Source organism: Lolium rigidum, chromosome 5 (genome assembly GCF_022539505.1).
Source record: "Lolium rigidum isolate FL_2022 chromosome 5, APGP_CSIRO_Lrig_0.1, whole genome shotgun sequence".
In the NCBI taxonomy this organism is placed as follows: Eukaryota; Viridiplantae; Streptophyta; class Magnoliopsida; order Poales; family Poaceae; genus Lolium; species Lolium rigidum.
Window position 1 is genome coordinate 10,157,429 of NC_061512.1, and position 18,210 is coordinate 10,175,638.

At 37.5% G+C, this 18,210-nt stretch overlaps 1 protein-coding gene across 1 annotated transcript; it reads right to left on the minus strand.

Annotated features, from left to right (window-relative positions):
* Positions 1-8,571: 8,571 nt before the first annotated feature.
* On the minus strand, positions 8,572-9,860 carry LOC124655603. The gene is made up of 6 exons (XM_047194471.1): positions 9,658-9,860; positions 9,418-9,516; positions 9,070-9,302; positions 8,899-8,971; positions 8,704-8,805; positions 8,572-8,592 (listed from the first exon to the last, which is right to left on the minus strand). Exons 1-6 carry the CDS (start codon positions 9,796-9,798, stop codon positions 8,572-8,574), a joined length of 669 nt encoding a protein of 222 aa, XP_047050427.1. The 5' UTR covers positions 9,799-9,860.
* Positions 9,861-18,210: the final 8,350 nt, after the last annotated feature.

Sequence of the window (18,210 nt, forward strand, 5' to 3'; positions counted from 1 at the left end):
TTGGGTCACCGCATATTCGGGAGGTGACATAATCATTCTTAACACTTCTGGACATTGCACAAAGCTACTGAAAGTTAATGGAACAAAGAAATCCATCAAACATAGCAAAACGAGGCAATGCGAAATAAAAGGCAGAATCTGTCAAAACGAACAGTCCGTAAAGACGAATTTTTCTAGGGCACTTAACTTGCTCAGATGAAAATGCTCAAATTGAATGAAAGTTGCGTACATATCTGAGGATCACGCACGTAAATTGGTAGATTTTTCTGAGTTACCTACAGACGGGATGGCTCAATTTCGTGACAGCAAGAAATCTGTTTCTACGCAGTAATCCAAATCTAGTATTGACTTTACTATCAAAGACTTTACTTGGCACAACAATGCAATAAAATAAATATAAGGAGAGGTTGCTACAGTAGTAACAACTTCCAAGACTCAAATATAAAACAAAAGTGCAGAAGTAAAATAATGGGTTGTCTCCCATAAGCGCTTTCTTTAACGCCTTTCAGCTAGGCGCAGAAAGTGTGAATCAAGTATTATCGAGAGACGAAGCATCAACATCATAATTTGTTCTAATAATAGAATCATAAGGTAACTTCATTCTCTTTCTAGGGAATTGTTCCATACCATTCTTAAGAGGAAATTGATATTTAATATTACCTTCCTTCATATCAATGGTAGCACCAACGAGTTCGAAGAAAAGGTCTTCCCAATATAATGGGACAAGATGCATTGCATTCAATATCCAAGACAACAAAATCAACGGGGACAAGGTTATTGTTAACCATAATGCGAACATTATCAATCCTCCCCAAAGGTTTCTTTATAGCATTATCAGCAAGATTAACATCCAAATAACAATTTTTCAATGGTGGCAAGTCAAGCATATCATAGATTTTCTTAGGCATAACGAAATACTTGCACCAAGATCACATAAAGCATTACAATCAAAATCATTGACCCTCATCTTAATGATAGGCTCCCAACCGTCTTCTAACTTCCTAGGAATAGAGGTTTCAAGTTTTAGTTTCTCTTCTCTAGCTTTTATGAGAGCATTTGTAATATGTTTTGTAAAGGCCAAATTTATAGCACTAGCATTGAGACTTTTAGCAAGTTTTTGTAAGAACTTTATAACTTCAGAGATTTGACAATCATCGAAGTCTAAATAATTATGATCTACAGCAATGGAATCATTGTCCCCAACATTTTAAAAAAATTCAGCAGTTTTATCACAAGCAGTTTCAGCAGTTTTAGTTGTTTCAGGCAATTTTGAACGCTTTGCACTAGGAGTAGAAACATTGACAACACCAATTATTTTACCATTGATAGTAGGAGGTGTAGCAACATGTGAAGCATTATCATTACTAGTGGTGGTAATAGTCCAAACTTTAGCTACATTATTCTCTTTAGCTAGTTTTTCGTTTTCTTCTCTTTCCCACCTAGCATGCAATTCAGCCATCAATCTAATATTTTCATTAATTCGAACTTGGATGGCGTTTGTTGTAGTAACAATTTTATTATCATTATCCTTATTAGGCATAACTTTCAATTTTAAAAGATCAACATCAGAGGCAAGTCTATCAACCTTAGAAGCAAGAATATCAATTTTATCAAGCTTTTCTTCAACAGATTTGTTAAAAGCAGTTTGTGTACTAATAAATTCTTTAAGCATGGCTTCAAGACCAGGGGGTACACTCCTATTATTGTTGTAAGAATTCCCATAAGAATTACCATAACCATTACCATTAGCAGAAGGATATGGCCTATAGTTGTTACCAGAATTATTCCTATAAGCATTGTTGTTGAAATTATTATTTTTAATGAAGTTCACATCAACATGTTCTTCTTGGGCAACCAATGAAGCTAAAGGAACATTATTAGGATCAACATTAGATCTACCATTCACAAGCATAGACATAATAGCATCAATCTTATCACTCAAGGAGGAGGTTTCTTCAACAGAATTTACCTTCTTACCTTGTGGAGCTCTTTCCGTGTGCCATTCAGAGTAATTTACCATCATATCATCAAGAAGCTTTGTTGCCGCCCCCAGAGTGATGGACATAAAGGTACCTCCAGCAGCTGAATCCAATAGGTTCCGTGAAGAAAAATTCAGTCCTGCATAAAAGGTTTGGATGATCATCCAAGTAGTCAGTCCATGGGTAGGGCAATTCTTTACCAAAGATTTCATTCTCTCCCATGCTTGAGCAACATGTTCATTATCTAATTGCTTAAAATTCATTATGATACTTCTCAAAGATATAATTTTAGCGGGAGGATAATATCTACCAATAAAAGCATCCTTACATTTAGTCCATGAATCAATACTATTTGTAGGCAAAGATAGCAACCAATCTTTAGCTCTTCCTCTTAAGGAGAAAGGAAACAATTTTAATTTTATAATGTCACCATCTACATCCTTATACTTTTGCATTTCACATAGTTCAACAAAATTATTAAGATGGGCAGCAGACATCATCGAACTAACACCAGAAAATTGCTCTCTCATAACAAGATTTAGTAAAGCAGAGTTTAATTTCAAAGAATTCTGCTGTAGTAGCAGGTGGAGCAATAGGTGTGCATAAGAAATCATTATTATTTGTGCTAGTGAAGTCACACAACTTAGTATTCTCAACAGTACCCATTTTAGCAGTAGTAAATAAAGCAAACTAAATAAAGTAAATGCAAGTAACTAATTTTTTGTGTGTTTTCAATATGGAGAACAAGACAGTAAATAAAGTAAAACTAGCAACTAATTTTTTTGTGTTTTTGATATAAGAGCAAACAAAGCAGTAAATAAAATAAAACAAAGCAAGACAAAAACAAAGTAAAGAGATTGGATGTGGGAGACGCCCCTTGCAGCGTGTCTTGATCTCCCCGGCAACGGCGCCAGAGAACTGTCTTGATGGCGTGTAAGACACACGTCCGTTGGGAACCCCAAGAGGAAGGTGTGATGTGTACAGCGACAAGTTTTCCCTCAGTAAGAAACCAAGGTTATCGAACCGAGTAGGAGTCAAGGAACACATGAAGGTTGTTGGTGGCGGAGTATAGTGCGGCGCAACACCGGGGATTCCGGCGCCAACGTGGAACCCGCACAACACAATCAAAGTACTTTGCCCCAACGTAACGAGTGAGGTTGTCAATCTCACCGGCTTGCTGTAAACAAAGGATTAGATGTATAGTGTGGGAGATGATGTTTGTTTGCGAAGAACAGTAAAGAACAAGTATTGCAGTAGATTGTATTTCGGATGTAAAGAATGGACCGGGGTCCACAGTTCACTAGTGGTGTCTCTCCGATAAGAAATAGCATGTTGGGTGAACAAATTACAGTTGGGCAATTGACAAATAAAGAAGGCATAACAATGCACATACTTATATCATGATGAGTACTATGAGATTTAATCAGGGCATTACGACAAAGTACATAGACCGCTATCCAGCATGCATCTATGCCTAAAAAGTCCACCTTCAGGTTATCATCCGAACCCCTTCCAATATTAAGTTGCAAACAACAAACAATTGCATTAAATATGGTGCGTAATGTAATCAACACAAATATCCTTAGACAAAGCATTGATGTTTTATCCCTAGAGGCAACAACACATCCACAACCTTAGAACTTTCTGTCATTGTCCCAGATTCAATGGAGGCATGAACCCACTATCGAGCATAAATACTCCCTCTTGGAGTCACAAGTATCAACTTGGCCAGAGCCTCTACTAGCAATGGAGAGCATGCAAGAACATAAACAACATATATGATAGATTGATAATCAACTTGACATAGTATTCAATATTCATCGGATCCCAACAAACACAACATGTAGCATTAGAAATAGATGATCTTGATCATGATAGGCAACTCACAAGATCTAACATGATAACACAATGAGGAGAAGACAACCATCTAGCTACTTCTATGGACCCATAGTCCAGGGGTGAACTACTCACACATCGATCCGGAGGCGATCATGGCGATGAAGAGACCTCCGGGAGATGATTCCCCTCTCCGACAGGGTGCCGGAGGCGATCTCCTGAATCCCCCGAGATGGGATTGTCGGCGGCGGCGTCTCTGGAAGGTTTTCCGTATCGTGGCTCTCGGTACTGGGGTTTTCGCGACGAAGGCTTTAAGTAGGCGGAAGGGTAGGTTTAGGGGCGGCACGAGGGCCCCACACAACAGGGAGGCGCGACCCCACCCTTGGCCGCGCGGCCCTAGCGTGGCGGCGCCTCGTCGCCCCACTTCGTTTCCCTTTCGGTCTTCTGGAAGCTTCGTGGAAAAATAAGACCCTGGGCGTTGATTTCGTCCAATTCCGAGAATATTTCCTTTGTAGGATTTCGAAACCAAAAACAGCAGAAAACAGACAATCGGCTCTTCGGCATCTCGTCAATAGGTTAGTGCCGGAAAATGCATAATAATGACATATAATGTGTATAAAACATGTGAGTATCATCATAAAAGTAGCATGGAACATAAGAAATTATAGATACGTTTGAGACGTATCACCCACTTCATGAAAAGCATCAAGGAAGTAGAGATGATGACCTTGTGCCTGAAGTGAGGGACTCGTCGCTTCATGTGACATTCTTCGACTTTGCTAGAAGTGTTGCATGGGAGACAAATGAAGGACTTGAAGGAAAACTTCGATGCGGTACCGCACAACACCCGAAGATACACCGAAGGAGTAGAATAGAAATTTGATGCATCCAATATAGAAATAGACTAGACCACCATTAGTTCTCTTATTATTTAAACAACACTGGCATAAAAAAAGTACTGATCTTACCAAATTGAGGTGTGATCATACTATTTTGTTTGAACCATGTTGCTTGATGCTTGTTAGATGATTGTTGTTTGCCGAATTGCCTTGATCTGATGCGTTTGGGTAGGAAATCTTCTTTAGATCTCTCCATCTATTCTCGTCTATACCCAACCCAGAGAATGTTTTCTCGGCAACTTGCCCTGAAGAAAATAGTAGTGAAATCAACCTAGATGTTTCCTATCAGATGAAGAAGCATAGGATGTGAGATACGCAAAATCCTAGTTAAGGATCGATAGAAGTGTTTTCTAAACAATTCAATAATGGGGATTGAAACATTGATTCAATTATTCCATGAAAGTTTATGTAAAAATTGTGAGGTTGACCAAGTGTTAGAATACGAGATTCAATAAATCAAATACGGAGTAATGATTTGGGTGCGAGGATGGATTGATCACCATTCCTACTACTCTTATTATTCGCTTTCGTAATATTGACTTTGCGAATCTAGAGAGACATACATACAAAAGAGATATCGGCAAATAAGCCTAAACCCCAGGGTGGATAAATATTATACCCTTATAGTAGGCAAGTGCTGCCAAGCGTAGGGCTACGTTTAGTTTGAAGATCCAACCACTAGTTTAAGGGTAGTGTTTTATCTTAGGTCTCTTTGTATTTGCATCTTACCGTGTCCAAACCCAAACAGATGCCTCTACATCGTGCTCACAACTACAATGACAACAACGACCCTAAGATGCCACCCACATTACCAGAGTTGATGGGACAAGCTCAGTTGGTTCGACGAGATGACCCAAAGCCTAGTCAACAGCCACACAAATAATGATTTACCGCCAGAAATGCTGCAATTGTTGGAGTCCCAATCTGAAATGTTGCAGATGATGGCCCATGGCATGACCAACTATAACAACAAAGAGGATGATGTAAACGAGACCACGAGCATGCAAACTATGTGGAGACCTAGGGCATTCACGTGGTGAACATCGGAACCGAGTGCCCTAAGCTGCGATGGAAGCCATCCAACCAAAGAATGCCACACCTATCAGATTACGTGTTTCCTATGTGAGGAGTCAATCATGTCCCCGCTCAATGCCACCTCTACCCCATAGTGCAAGAAATGAGTGTACAAGTCGGGGATGGAATGTGTCAGTCTATGAGAAATATCCATGAACGTAGGTCCAAGATGAAGGAAGAAGTTGAAATCAAGCCCCGGGAAGCGGCACACACTTGTCACCACCAAGTGTTGTTATACATGTGGGGAGAAGAACATTTATCAAAGAACTGCTCTAGAAAGCGAGAAAGGTTCCCCACATTTAAGGTGGAATATGAAGACCAGGAACTAGAAGATCTCTTAGCCTTGGAGAGACCCAAAAGGAAGAAAAATCACCACCACTCTAAGGAGAAGGAAATTAGACACTTGTTGTGTTACTATTGCAAAGAACCAGGGCATTATGCATCAAAGTGCCTAGAAAAGAAGAAAAAGAACAAAGCAGAGGAGCAGAGAGTAAAAAATGGAAGCACGAAGAAACGTATGAGAGACCTCAGCCACATCACATGTTTCAAATGTGGCAACAAGGGTCACTACGCGGATAAATGCACAAAGAAATTACTTCTGTAAGCCACCAAAAATTACGAGAGGCCATCTAGTCAGTTTTTCTTTTAAGGGTGGTAGCACCCATGCCTATCTGGAACCCAAAACTTTCTAACCTTTCTCAAATCTCGAGGACGAGATTTCTTTTAAGGGTGGTAGTCTCTCACATCCCGGAATTTTCCAGATTTCGAAATGTAAAATAAAAATGAATTTAATGCTTGATTGTTTGAACTTGATTGAAAATCCACAAAGAATTAAAACTTTTTGGAGTTTTTAAAACGTATTTTCAAACTATTGGTTTCTAAATACTTTTGGTTTCAAGTATTTTCAAAATCAAACATATAGATCAAATGTATATAATAATCATTTTAATTTCACAAAGGGATATTAAAAGGGTTTTGCAAAATGGAGTTTTCGTAAACCATAGTTTCAAAATATTTTATAATCAATACTCTATTTTTTTCGGAGGTTTTGAAATTTATAAAATATTTTATTTTTGAGAAAACCTTAAACCCCAAAAGGCACTATAGCCACATAGACATATATGTCAAATTTTGTTTTTATAAAGTTTATAACTTGTCCCAAGTTTAGTCTCATATTGAAGTATTTTTCATAACGAATCCAACGGTACCTTATTTGCATTTTTTTCGATTTTATTTGAAGCCCCAAAATGTATTTCCAATTTCAGTATAATAAAAACCAGAATCGGGCCGGCCAGCCGAGCCGACCGGCCCAGCATGACGACCCAGCGCCCGCTCGGCCCAACGCCCCCAGCCCACCCGGCCTCCCTTGCCCCAGCATTTTTTTCCTTGGCCGCACCCTGGCCCAACACACCCACGTCACCAGCCCATCTCAACTCCTCAGCATGCCACGGCCCGGCGCAGCCACGCGCGTAGCGCATCTGCCTTTTTTTTTTCCTTTTCCCTTTCTTTTAGTCCCACTACAGCCTATAAAAAGGACCCCAAAGGCAGCCTCAATCACGGGAGGTGCTTTACACCGACCTGGTCGGTGCCTAGCGACGCACCGACCACCCCCCGTCCGTTGTTGGGCCGGCCCACGATTCCGGCTGGCTGTCCTCAGTTCCCGGACGAAATAGACTGTCACGAGTTCGATTCTCAGTTCCCGATTTTTTCAGTTCGTATTTCGGTGACGAACTAGACAGTCACGAGTTCGATTCTACCCACCTTAATTTTCTTCAGTTCGTAGATCTTTTGTAAAAAAAATGTACGAAATCGGAATTAAACGAAAAAAAAAGAAATAGATTCCCGTTTCGTCAAATACTTATTCTTTCAGGTTACTGTTTCTTTTCATATTTTAAATTTTTTTAAAAAGTGATTCTTTCCATATGTTTTTTATTTTCTTTTAAAAATATCATACATGAGTATATTCAAACAAACTGAAAAAGATCAAAAGTAAGAAGCGTTATTAGATCAAGGTAACTTGTAAATTCAGCAATCACAAACATGAAAAAAAGTTACAGGTACATGGAAAATCTGTCTACTTGAAATGCCAAGTATACATAAGATAAATAAGCTACATAAGACAAAGATGTATGGAAAAATATGTTTATTACAAGGGAAAACTGTCTCGTGATGTCAAAATTTGTTCATCTGATATATATGAAAACTCAAATGGTGAGAACCTCTCGCAAAGGAACATATCAGTGCTTGTAACTTGACAAAGATGATCATCTGCATGCTTCTCTGGAAAGCTACATTTAAATAAGATATTACAAAAAAGTTAGGAAATTCCTGATCGTAAAATGTTTGATAAACCTGAAGCAAGTCTACTATGTAGTACAGAACATGAAAAACTGAAGCATTAACAAAACGTTTGTCATTGTCAGTCAAACTGGAGGGCGGATTACTAAATGTATGAAGCTGCTTAAGCTGGAAACAGTGTTATAGTTATCGGCATCCAAAAATGATTGATAGAAAAAGAAAACATAGTGGGATCTCGAAACAGAGCTACACATTTATTCTTCGAAGCAGCAAAACAACGGATGTAGAAAAATGGGGACTATGCGTTGTATTCTATGGACTGAACGCTAAGCGATAGATCATGTGCACGACGCGTTCCAGAGAAGAAGAAACATAGTTGGATTTAATGAATATGAGATACCAATTCAGACAGAAAAATAGTAACTTGAAGGCACTTACAATGTCAATACATCATCTGTCTCCTTGAAAATAAATTGCTAACTTAATCAATGAAGAAGATGTGGAGCCTGTGAAAAAGAATGAACACACTTTACATAAAAAATGAAATCTCGTGCTGTTGGATTCTATATGGTCAGTGCACAGAAATTGATATATTACTAAAAAATATCTATACTTACATGCTTTGAAATGAATTCTCGTGCTATTGGCACCTGTTTCTCATTAAATTTGTTTATCACTAGCTGGCATGAGACTTTTTCACGAATTGCTTGCAAGTCAACCTTTTATTGAAAACCAAAAAAAAGAATTCCAGATTTACTATTGTTTTTTTAGGAGCGAGAAAGTACAAAATTATAATGGACAGAATAAGTTACATTTGAGAATTGTTGTACTTCAACTCCATTGTAGCATCTCATATATTGGATCACAAAAATTCCAGAATCATACCCGTGCTCCAAAAACGAAAAAAATGGCAATGCCATGGTAAGCTTATGTATAAAACAATATTAAAAGTTTTGAATAAAAACAGAAGGGACTGTATTCACCTAAAGTTTTGCTTTGGCACATGAACATACTTAACACTAAAATCATGTATGTTGAACTTGAAGCAACCAGGATAACATTTGACAAATAGTTGTTTGAAATTGAATATCACAGTGTTAACTACTGTGGAGAACTTTCCTACTGAGGAATCAGGATTTAACACATCAAATGATTTATCAATGAAGTTTGCGACAATAAGTATCCACTCTTTTCCAATTGGACATGGAATGTGTACCTACATATAGTTGATGTGAAAAAAAATAATTAATATTTTATTACGAAATTGAAAGAGCGATTCTGTGAAATATATATTGAGGGTGACAAAGCTGAATGATAAAAAAGAAATATACCAGCCCTGCGTTTTCCAATCTGTATCCAACATAATGTAGTGAGAAAATCCTTTTATATTCTGGATTAGAACAATCCAAATTGGGGTCCATCAGTAATTTCTGTGCGAAGTCAAAAAGGATAAATGAATGGAAATTAAATTGGAAAACACGCTAATAGCTTCTGTTGAGATCATCCAGTAAAAAAAAAAGAGGGTAAAAATGTCGTGTGGAAAATATGATTTGGTAAAAGATTATACAAACCGTGACTTCTTTTATGACGACATGCATGAGAATATCTTTGTCACCAAATTTTCCTTCTTTTCTACGATGAATTTGCTCGGTAGAAGTTAACATGCCATAGCAATCCATTACACAGGGGTGAATCCAACCGCCTGTATTCATAGATAAAGCCAACGTTCTCTGGTTTCTTGGCACCAGAAATTGTACAATAAAATTAAAATTAAATCATGAACGGTTTCTTTGCATGAACGGTTTCTTGACACGAACGGTTTCCTACCTTTAACAAAGATTCAACCATGAAAAAGATTCTTGGCATGAACGATTTCCTACCTTGAATAAAAAAAAAAGAATGAACGGATTGTTAAACGAACGGATTCTTGGCATGAACCGTTTCCTACCTTGAAAAAAAAAATACAACCATGAACGGATTGTTGGTATGAACGGTTTTGTCACTTGAACATAAAAAAAAAGCATGAACGGATTCTTTGCTTGAACGGATTCTTAGCATTAACGGTTTCCTACCTTGAACATATAAAAATAATTGAATGAAGGGACTATAATCATGAAAAAATTCCTTCCTTGAACAAAAATTCAACCATGAACATAAAAATTGAAACAAATTATTCTATGTTTTCAGAGGCATTTGAGAAACTATGCTACTGCATATCAGAAACCAATTCAGTGAGAAAACTATTCTAGTAGGAGTATTATTTGTTCAAAGTTTAAATAGTGCATTTCTCAGAAACCAATTCAAAGAGTAAAATTAAAACATTAACGGTTTCTTGGCATGAACGGTTTCTTGGCATGAAAGGTTTTCTACCTTTAACAAAGATTCAACCATGAACGGATTCTTGGCATGAACGATTTCCTACCTTGAACAAAAATTCAACCATGAACGGATTGTTGGTATGAATTGTTTCTACCTTGAACAAAAATACAACCCATGAACGGATTGTTTGTATGAACGGTTTCGTAGCTTGAACATAAAAATAAAAAGCATGAACGGATTCGTGGCAATAACGAATTCGTGGCATGAACGGATTCTTGGCATTAACGGTTTCCTTCCTTGAACAAAAATACAACCATAAAACGGATTGTTGGTATGAACGGTTTCATAGCTTGAACATAAAAAAAACATGAACGGATTCTTCGAATGAACGGATTCTTGGCATTAACGGTTTCATTCCTTGAACAAAAATACAACCATAAAAGGATTGTTGGTATGAACGGTTTCATAGCTTGAACATAAAAAAAAAAAATGAACGGATTCTTCGAATGAACGGATTCTTGGTATTAACGGTTTCATTGCTTGAACAAAAATACAACCATGAACGGATTGTTGGTATGAACGGTTTCGTCGATTGAACATAAAAATAAAAGGCATGAGCGGATTCTTGGCATGAGCGGATTTTTGGCATTAACGGTTTCCTACCTTGTACAATAAAATTAAATCATGAACGGTTTCTTTGCATGAACGGTTTCTTGACACGAACGGTTTCCTACCTTTAACAAAGATTCAACCATGAAAGATTCTTGGCATGAACGATTTCCTACCTTGAATAAAAAAAAGCATGAACGGATTGTTACATGAACGGATTCTTGGCATTAACGGTTTCATTCCTTGAACAAAAATACAACCATGAACGGATTGTTGGTATGAACGGTTTTGTCGAGTTGAACAGAAAAATAAAAAGCATGAACGGATTCTTTGCTTGAACGGATTCTTAGCATTAACGGTTTCCTACCTTGAACATATAAAAATAATTGAATGAAGGGACTATAATCATGAACAAATTCCTTCCTTGAACAAAAATTCAACCATGAACATAAAAATTGAAGCAAATTATTCTATGTTTTCAGAGGCATTTGAGAAACTATGCTACTGCATATCAGAAACCAATTCAGTGAGAAAACTATGCTAGTAGGAGTATTATTTGTTCAAAGTTTAAATAGTGCATTCCTCAGAAACCAATTCAAAGAGTAAAATTAAAACATTAACGGTATGTTGGCATGAACGGTTTCTTGGCATGAAAGGTTTTCTACCTTTAACAAAGATTCAACCATGAACGGATTCTTGGCATGAACGATTTCCTACCTTGAACAAAAATTCAACCATGAACGGATTGTTGGTATGAATTGTTTCTACCTTCAACAAAAATACAACCTATGAACGGATGAAATGTCATCACTGGACATGGCCCCCTCAATAGATATTGCATAGACTTTCATTTGAAGACCATCCCCAGTAGACTGGCGCTGCCCCTGCATTCATCATTAAGTAAAAAAAAATCAGAAAAAAGTATTCCATTGTATCCAAACATACGATGCATAAAAAAAATGAAAAACAGTCTACTGTTGTGTTAAAAAATAAACATGGCATCTATTTTAGTGTGGTCTGTTTGTCGTTGACAACCCATCGTTATTGCTCTGACCATGCGTGCTATAAAATACAGAGGATGTACATATTGATCTGGACCAGTTAGTTGTCCCGAAACGTTTTCAAGATACATATTTTTACCTCCTTGATGTGACAAATCTGAATAGTGATGTAGTGTTGTGTGTATTAGAGGCCAACCTTTGTAGTTTGACCATGCGTGCTATAAAATAACATGTATCTATAAAATGGAGAGTTATCCGTCCCCGCATTTCAACGAATGGATTCAACTAGATAGTTGCCATGATGTGCCTGACAACTGAATATCACATATTTAGTTCTCGTATAATAATAAATGAGTGGATTAAAGACAGCAAAGTGAGCTACAATTCAATATCTGTTTCATAGTGCTGATTATCTTTGTCAGGCATGAGGAGGGCCAAGTTTGCATCAACAGTTCCTACTATGTGGGGCATGCATGCCACCTTTCATCTAGAAGTGTGGAGAATGAAACAGCTGGGAACTAGCGGAATGATTCTTGATTCTTTAGCAGGGGAGCAATAAAATTTTCTTGTTCAGGATGATTTTCACAAGGACTTTCCTATAACGAGAAAATATTCTTTGGCCACATGAAAATCAAAACCATAAAACATCCAGCAAAGAATCCCAAAACAATACTGTATTATGCATCAGCGAAATATTGTTCCGTTCAACCTCTTCATAGTTTATACACTTCCGTTCAAAAATCGTATTTAATCCTTTTCAGGAATTACTTTGTACCCAAAACATATGATAATTGAAAAAAAGAATTCATGACAGCACTAACCGCTAACGCTTTCTTTTCCTGGTTTTCTCAAAGTGTTGATTAGCAACCTTGTTCTGAATACAATAAAACATGTCATATGCTTTCAGCATCTTAAACTGTGGAACGATTTCCTACAAAAAAAATCATTAAATAGATAAGTGTTAGTCCCAAAAATTCATATTTAAAAAATGTATTTTAGCAGAATAAAAATTGATAAAAAAAGAAAATAGATTAGAAATCATATAAATTAGAAAAAAAAGAAAATATTTTAAATAGTTCCCCAACACAGGACTACAGAAGAATAAAACATGCTGGGAAAAAGCTCAAGTGCGAACACACACCCTGAAGTTTTGGAAAAGCCGGTTCCAACAAAATCAAAAGCTCAGCCTATAAAAAGCGAAGCTAGTCGCATTATTGAACTACTCATTCTTTGTGAGCAAAAAATCTATCCAGATAAAATGATTTAAAGAAAACTCAGCTACTGAACTGAGGGAGCAAAACAAGAATCATTGTTACTGGTCTTGATCAGTATAAAAGAAGAAAAAGATCATATAAACATACTTTCAGTTACTGAGTTTGCAGGAGCATAATTGAATTTAATTTGACATATGATCATAAAAAAAGACGTCCGACTCCTACTGGGCCTATATTACGCAAGAAAATTCCAAGAAAATGAAGGAAATGATGCATTCAAAAGTTTGCCTATATACTGGAAAAAAAGAAGACTAAATGCTTGTGCGTATAAAAACAGATTGTGTCTAATTAGGAAATGTGTTGCCGAACTATATAAAATATTTCTTTTTTATTCTAAATTATATAGGAAACTATATAAAAGGAAGTTTGCGTCATAAGTTTATGTATAAAAACTATTATAATAAATGACAAATTGATAGAATAGGTGAACGTGTACTTTGGTGAAAGATTTCATAAATTTTCCATGCCAATTTTCCGCATAGAGCATCGTGTAGATTCCGCTTTCATGCCTACAAATAATAAAAGTAAATGAGTCAGGAATCAGGAAACTTAAAACAAATCTGGATTTGGAAGAAAAAACATTATGGATACATGTGTAAGGACCAGGGGAATATGTAAGAAGAAGAAAACTCACATCAGTGCACTACAGGTGTAATTTGGGGACTTTGGTTTCTTGAACTTTTCAATATCCTTCCCAATAATGTTGAGTTCTTTGCAGACTGTATTCAGATTAAAAAGGAGAAGTGTAATTTTCGCATGGGTTTCTCTACTGTATGAACCATGCATCGTAATGACTTACTACTTGAGCGAACTGAATCTAAGGAATAATCCTAAAAACAGAAGAGAAATGCACATGTGATTTCGTATGAACCAAACTAAATAATCATAGGTTAGTTTCAAAAAATCAAACACGTATTCAGCACAAACAGTAAGAGGTGTGGACAACCTGTTAAAATTAACATGGAAATTGGAATTTAGCAAGTAACGAAAACTACCCCAAAAAGAAGTTGGTGTCCCAGGTCTATATATTTTTCAAGATGAATAAAACTATACCATGTCGTTCCTAACCATAGCATTTCATAATAAAATAGTCCTGATTCTAGATGCCATTCCTGAGAAAAAAACTGCATCATGCTATTCCTAACCATAACAAATCCATCTTCAAAAGTAGAAAACAACTAGATACATTTTAGTCCTAACCATAGCAAAATCCAAATTCAAAGCAGATCAAACCTATACGTAAGATACCACCGGTGATGCTAAGAAAACTACCACGTGCACTAGAAATGGATTTGCCATGGGCGCAAGATACTGGACAGTAGCTGTCCACGCAAAAAGTCTAGGGAAAATCTAGAAAAAAGTACACATCCAGTGAAGCCCCCGCTAGATTCATAACTCTAGAAGAAGGATAAGAAACCCTAAACAGAACTAAAACATGGGTAAGCATCATCGAAGAACTAACATACCAACACCCACAACTAAAATCAACGTGAGTTAGGCGAACCGCTGAATTAGCAAGGAATCGGCATCTAACCTTCCGCCGCCATCGATGGGGACGATGAATCAGACCAGCGAAGAACTCTTAGACGCGCGCAGGGGAGTAACGGAGGAATAAATCCACGCGCGGCCGGAGAAGAACCAGAGGAAGAAGATGGGGTGCGGAAGCGGAGGAAGAATCTGAGCGGCGAAGCAGGAGGAAGATGGTCTGCGGAAAGGGACGAATCTGAGCGGCGAACCAGGAGGAAGATGGTCGGAGCGGCGAAGCAGGATGAATCTGGTCGAAACGGGACAACGAAGAAGAAAAGCAAGCGAGTCCTATCTAAATGGGCCGGCCCAAAAACGAGGGGGGGGGGGGGGTGGTCGGTGAGTCGTATACACCGACCTGGTCGGTGTATAGGATTCACCCTCAATCACACCAGCATCCGGCGCCTCCTCTCTCCCAGCGCACAGCTTTGCAGCGCTGCCGCTTCTCTCGCCACGCACACACGACGCAACATCCACAAAGCTATTTGGGAAACGCTACGAACTCGACGCATCCCTCGTCCGGTAATTAATCTATTTCCGCTCTTTTTACGTAGATTATGGTACGCAACTTTGTAATTTTATTTCCTTAGATCTACATCTCCGTTTAGAATAGTGGTTTTTCCGTTAACTTTGTAATTAGATCCTCTACAACTTTTATGTAGGAAGTTTTTCCATCCGAGCAACTTGTTCGGACAACTTTTCGTACACCATTAGAACTGTAACCACTTAGGTCTAGTTTTGTAAAATCCATATCTTGAGTTCTACACGTCGGATTTCGACAAACCCTATACCGTCGGAATCAGCAAATCACGTAGATCATGTTAGAGATGTTGCGTGGCAGTTTCGCCCACCTTATCTTCGCGGTACCCCTTTGTTCCGCAACATCGTCTATAAAATAAATACTACCAACTTTTTTCGAGAGATTCTTTTGGCCATGCGCTTGTAATGGAATTCTCTACAACTTTCGTGTAGAAAGTTCTTCCATCCGGATAACTTCTTCTAATGAATTTTCGCGAAAAGTGCAGTCCTATGACTGGCTTCGACATAGTTTGTTTAGCCAATTTGATCCTTATGATCATACCCATCTTCCAGGACTAGTTATAATTCTTTATGATGTTCCATTATCACATCTCTCCACAACACATTATTCTAGTCCATATTATTGAAGTAATAATTGAGATATTTGAGTAAAGTGTGACATGTCCTAGTTTAGATTTTCACCTTGCTTTAGTAGGGTGGAGATACTCCACCCCATATCACATGTGATGAACCTTTGTTATCCATTAGGCTCCGCGAACCAAATCCAGATATCATTCATGCCTATACAATCTCATATTCAACCCTTCCACTTAGTTCGAACTATTCAACTTTCAAATGAGTTACTTGAGTAGTTTGATATATCATTAGTTCATTTCCAATGCTATGTGTGACCTTGTGCTACTCTGATAAGTGTTGTCACACTATATCAATTGCATAAGCCTTGCTTTACAGTACTTCATTCAATAGTACCATCGTCTAAAATATTTGAATCACTTTGCAAATATTCAAATTCAAATATGAGAATTTGAGTATATATCCATTATCGATTTCTATAATCCCTTCTCAACATGATTCTTTTGTGAAGGTGAAACTTATGACCCCATCCGCACCAATGCCACTAGACACTTTACCTTGAACCAATATCGTGTCTATCTAGATTCATTTTCATTCACTCATTTGACTTAGCTTAAAACTATTCAACTTACAAATGAGTAAATTGAGTAATTCTATTGTTTATACCCAAGCCTATGTGTAGTTTTTACTATTTTGAGTAATTGTTGTCGCACTTATTCAATAGTATTGTTGTTGCACTATTTTTTTTTTTTTGAAACTAACTACTGCAGGGGAGCCCCCCACAGCCTTTTATTACTTGTGAACCAAAAGTTATGTACAAAGAGTATAAACAAAAAGAAAAGAAAAAATCACCTACCACTAAAACAAAACAGATTACAACAAGTTGTCAAGCCATGATGACAAAATGGGCACAGAACTTTCCTTTACCCTATGCTTAAGTAGGGTAACATCAGAAACAAACCCCTCCTTCCAATTCCTGAATGTTGGCCTTATATTCTTAAAGATCTTGTTATTCCTCTGCTTCCATATATTCCAGCAAGCCAAAATAATAATCTCCACAAAACAGGGGCCCTTAAATCTTTTTTTGGTATTCTTTAGCATCTCTGGTCCTGATCCCTGCGTCCAATTTATTTGTAAGTATACCCACACTCTGACGCTAAAGGTACACTCAAAGAATAAGTGGGACCAATCTTCCAAAGCATCAGTATGGCAAAGCACACAAGTATGATCCGAGGTAACTTGCCAGTGCCTTCTTCTCAGCATATCCTTCGTGTTGATTCTATCATGCAAGATGAGCCATGCAAAGAATTTATGCTTGGAGGTACATTTACTCTTCCAGATCCACTGTGAAGGAAAATGAGAAGGAATATGCTGGAAGCTCATTCTATACACCTGACTGGGAATAAAAGCTCCAGCTTGGTTCTTTGTGATAATCCACTGTTCATTATTATTCAGTATTCCAACTCCTGCTAACAGATCTTGGAGTGCTCTTAATTCAGCAGCAGCTGCATTTGAAATAGGAAGATGAAAAGCTTGTGCTGGGTCAGTAGTTTGTAAAGCCTCTTTAACTGAGATGAGTTTGTCCTTGGCAAACGAAAAGAGTCTTGGAAATCTCTCATGAATAACCCAATCATTCCAATTGTCTGACCAAAAGAGAATTGTTTCCCCATTTCCAAGTTTGCAATGTGTCACTTGTCTGTATATATCAAACAATTTCATAATGTTTCTCCACCAAAAAGATCCACAAACAGTGACTGCATGTGGTACTTCTCTGTAATAATATGTGTTCCTTATTAATTTGACCCAAGGGAGATCCACATTATTATAAAATTTATGTAACTGCTTCATCATAAGACACTTATTTTGGATCTTCAAATTTATGATACCCAATCCTCCTTTATTCTTTGGCTTACAGATCATATCCCAAGAAGCTAATGAATGTACTTTCTCATCATCTTTCCTTTTCCTCCACAAACAATTCCTCCTAGCTTTATCAATTACATCAACCACTCCATCTGGTATGTCCAGTGTGCTAAGATAATGAATAGGCATTGATGATAACACTGAATTAACCAAAATTAATCTATCACCATAAGATAAGAAGGAAGCAGATGCAGTAAGCCTCCTTTCAATTCTATCAGTGAGTGGGGAAAGATCTCTTATTGTTGGCCTAGTTGTGCCTATAGGAATACCAAGGTATGGGAATGGCATGGAGGCCGAGTTTACATTGTATTTGTGTTGAAAGAGTCTCGGCTTGCTCTCGAGAAATATTAATCGGTACAAG

What these genes read in the sequence shown, in the direction of transcription:
- LOC124655603 (XM_047194471.1), bottom strand. Translation starts at nt 9,798, where the DNA reads ATGAATACAGGCGGTTGGATTCACCCCTGTGTAATGGATTGCTATGGC. An exon ending in TCGTCATAAAAGAAGTCACG is followed by an intron (nt 9,517 to 9,657) that starts GTTTGTATAATC and finishes GACTTCGCACAG; the next exon opens with AAATTACTGATGGACCCCAA. An exon ending in AAGTACAACAATTCTCAAAT is followed by an intron (nt 8,806 to 8,898) that starts GTAACTTATTCT and finishes TTTCAATAAAAG; the next exon opens with GTTGACTTGCAAGCAATTCG.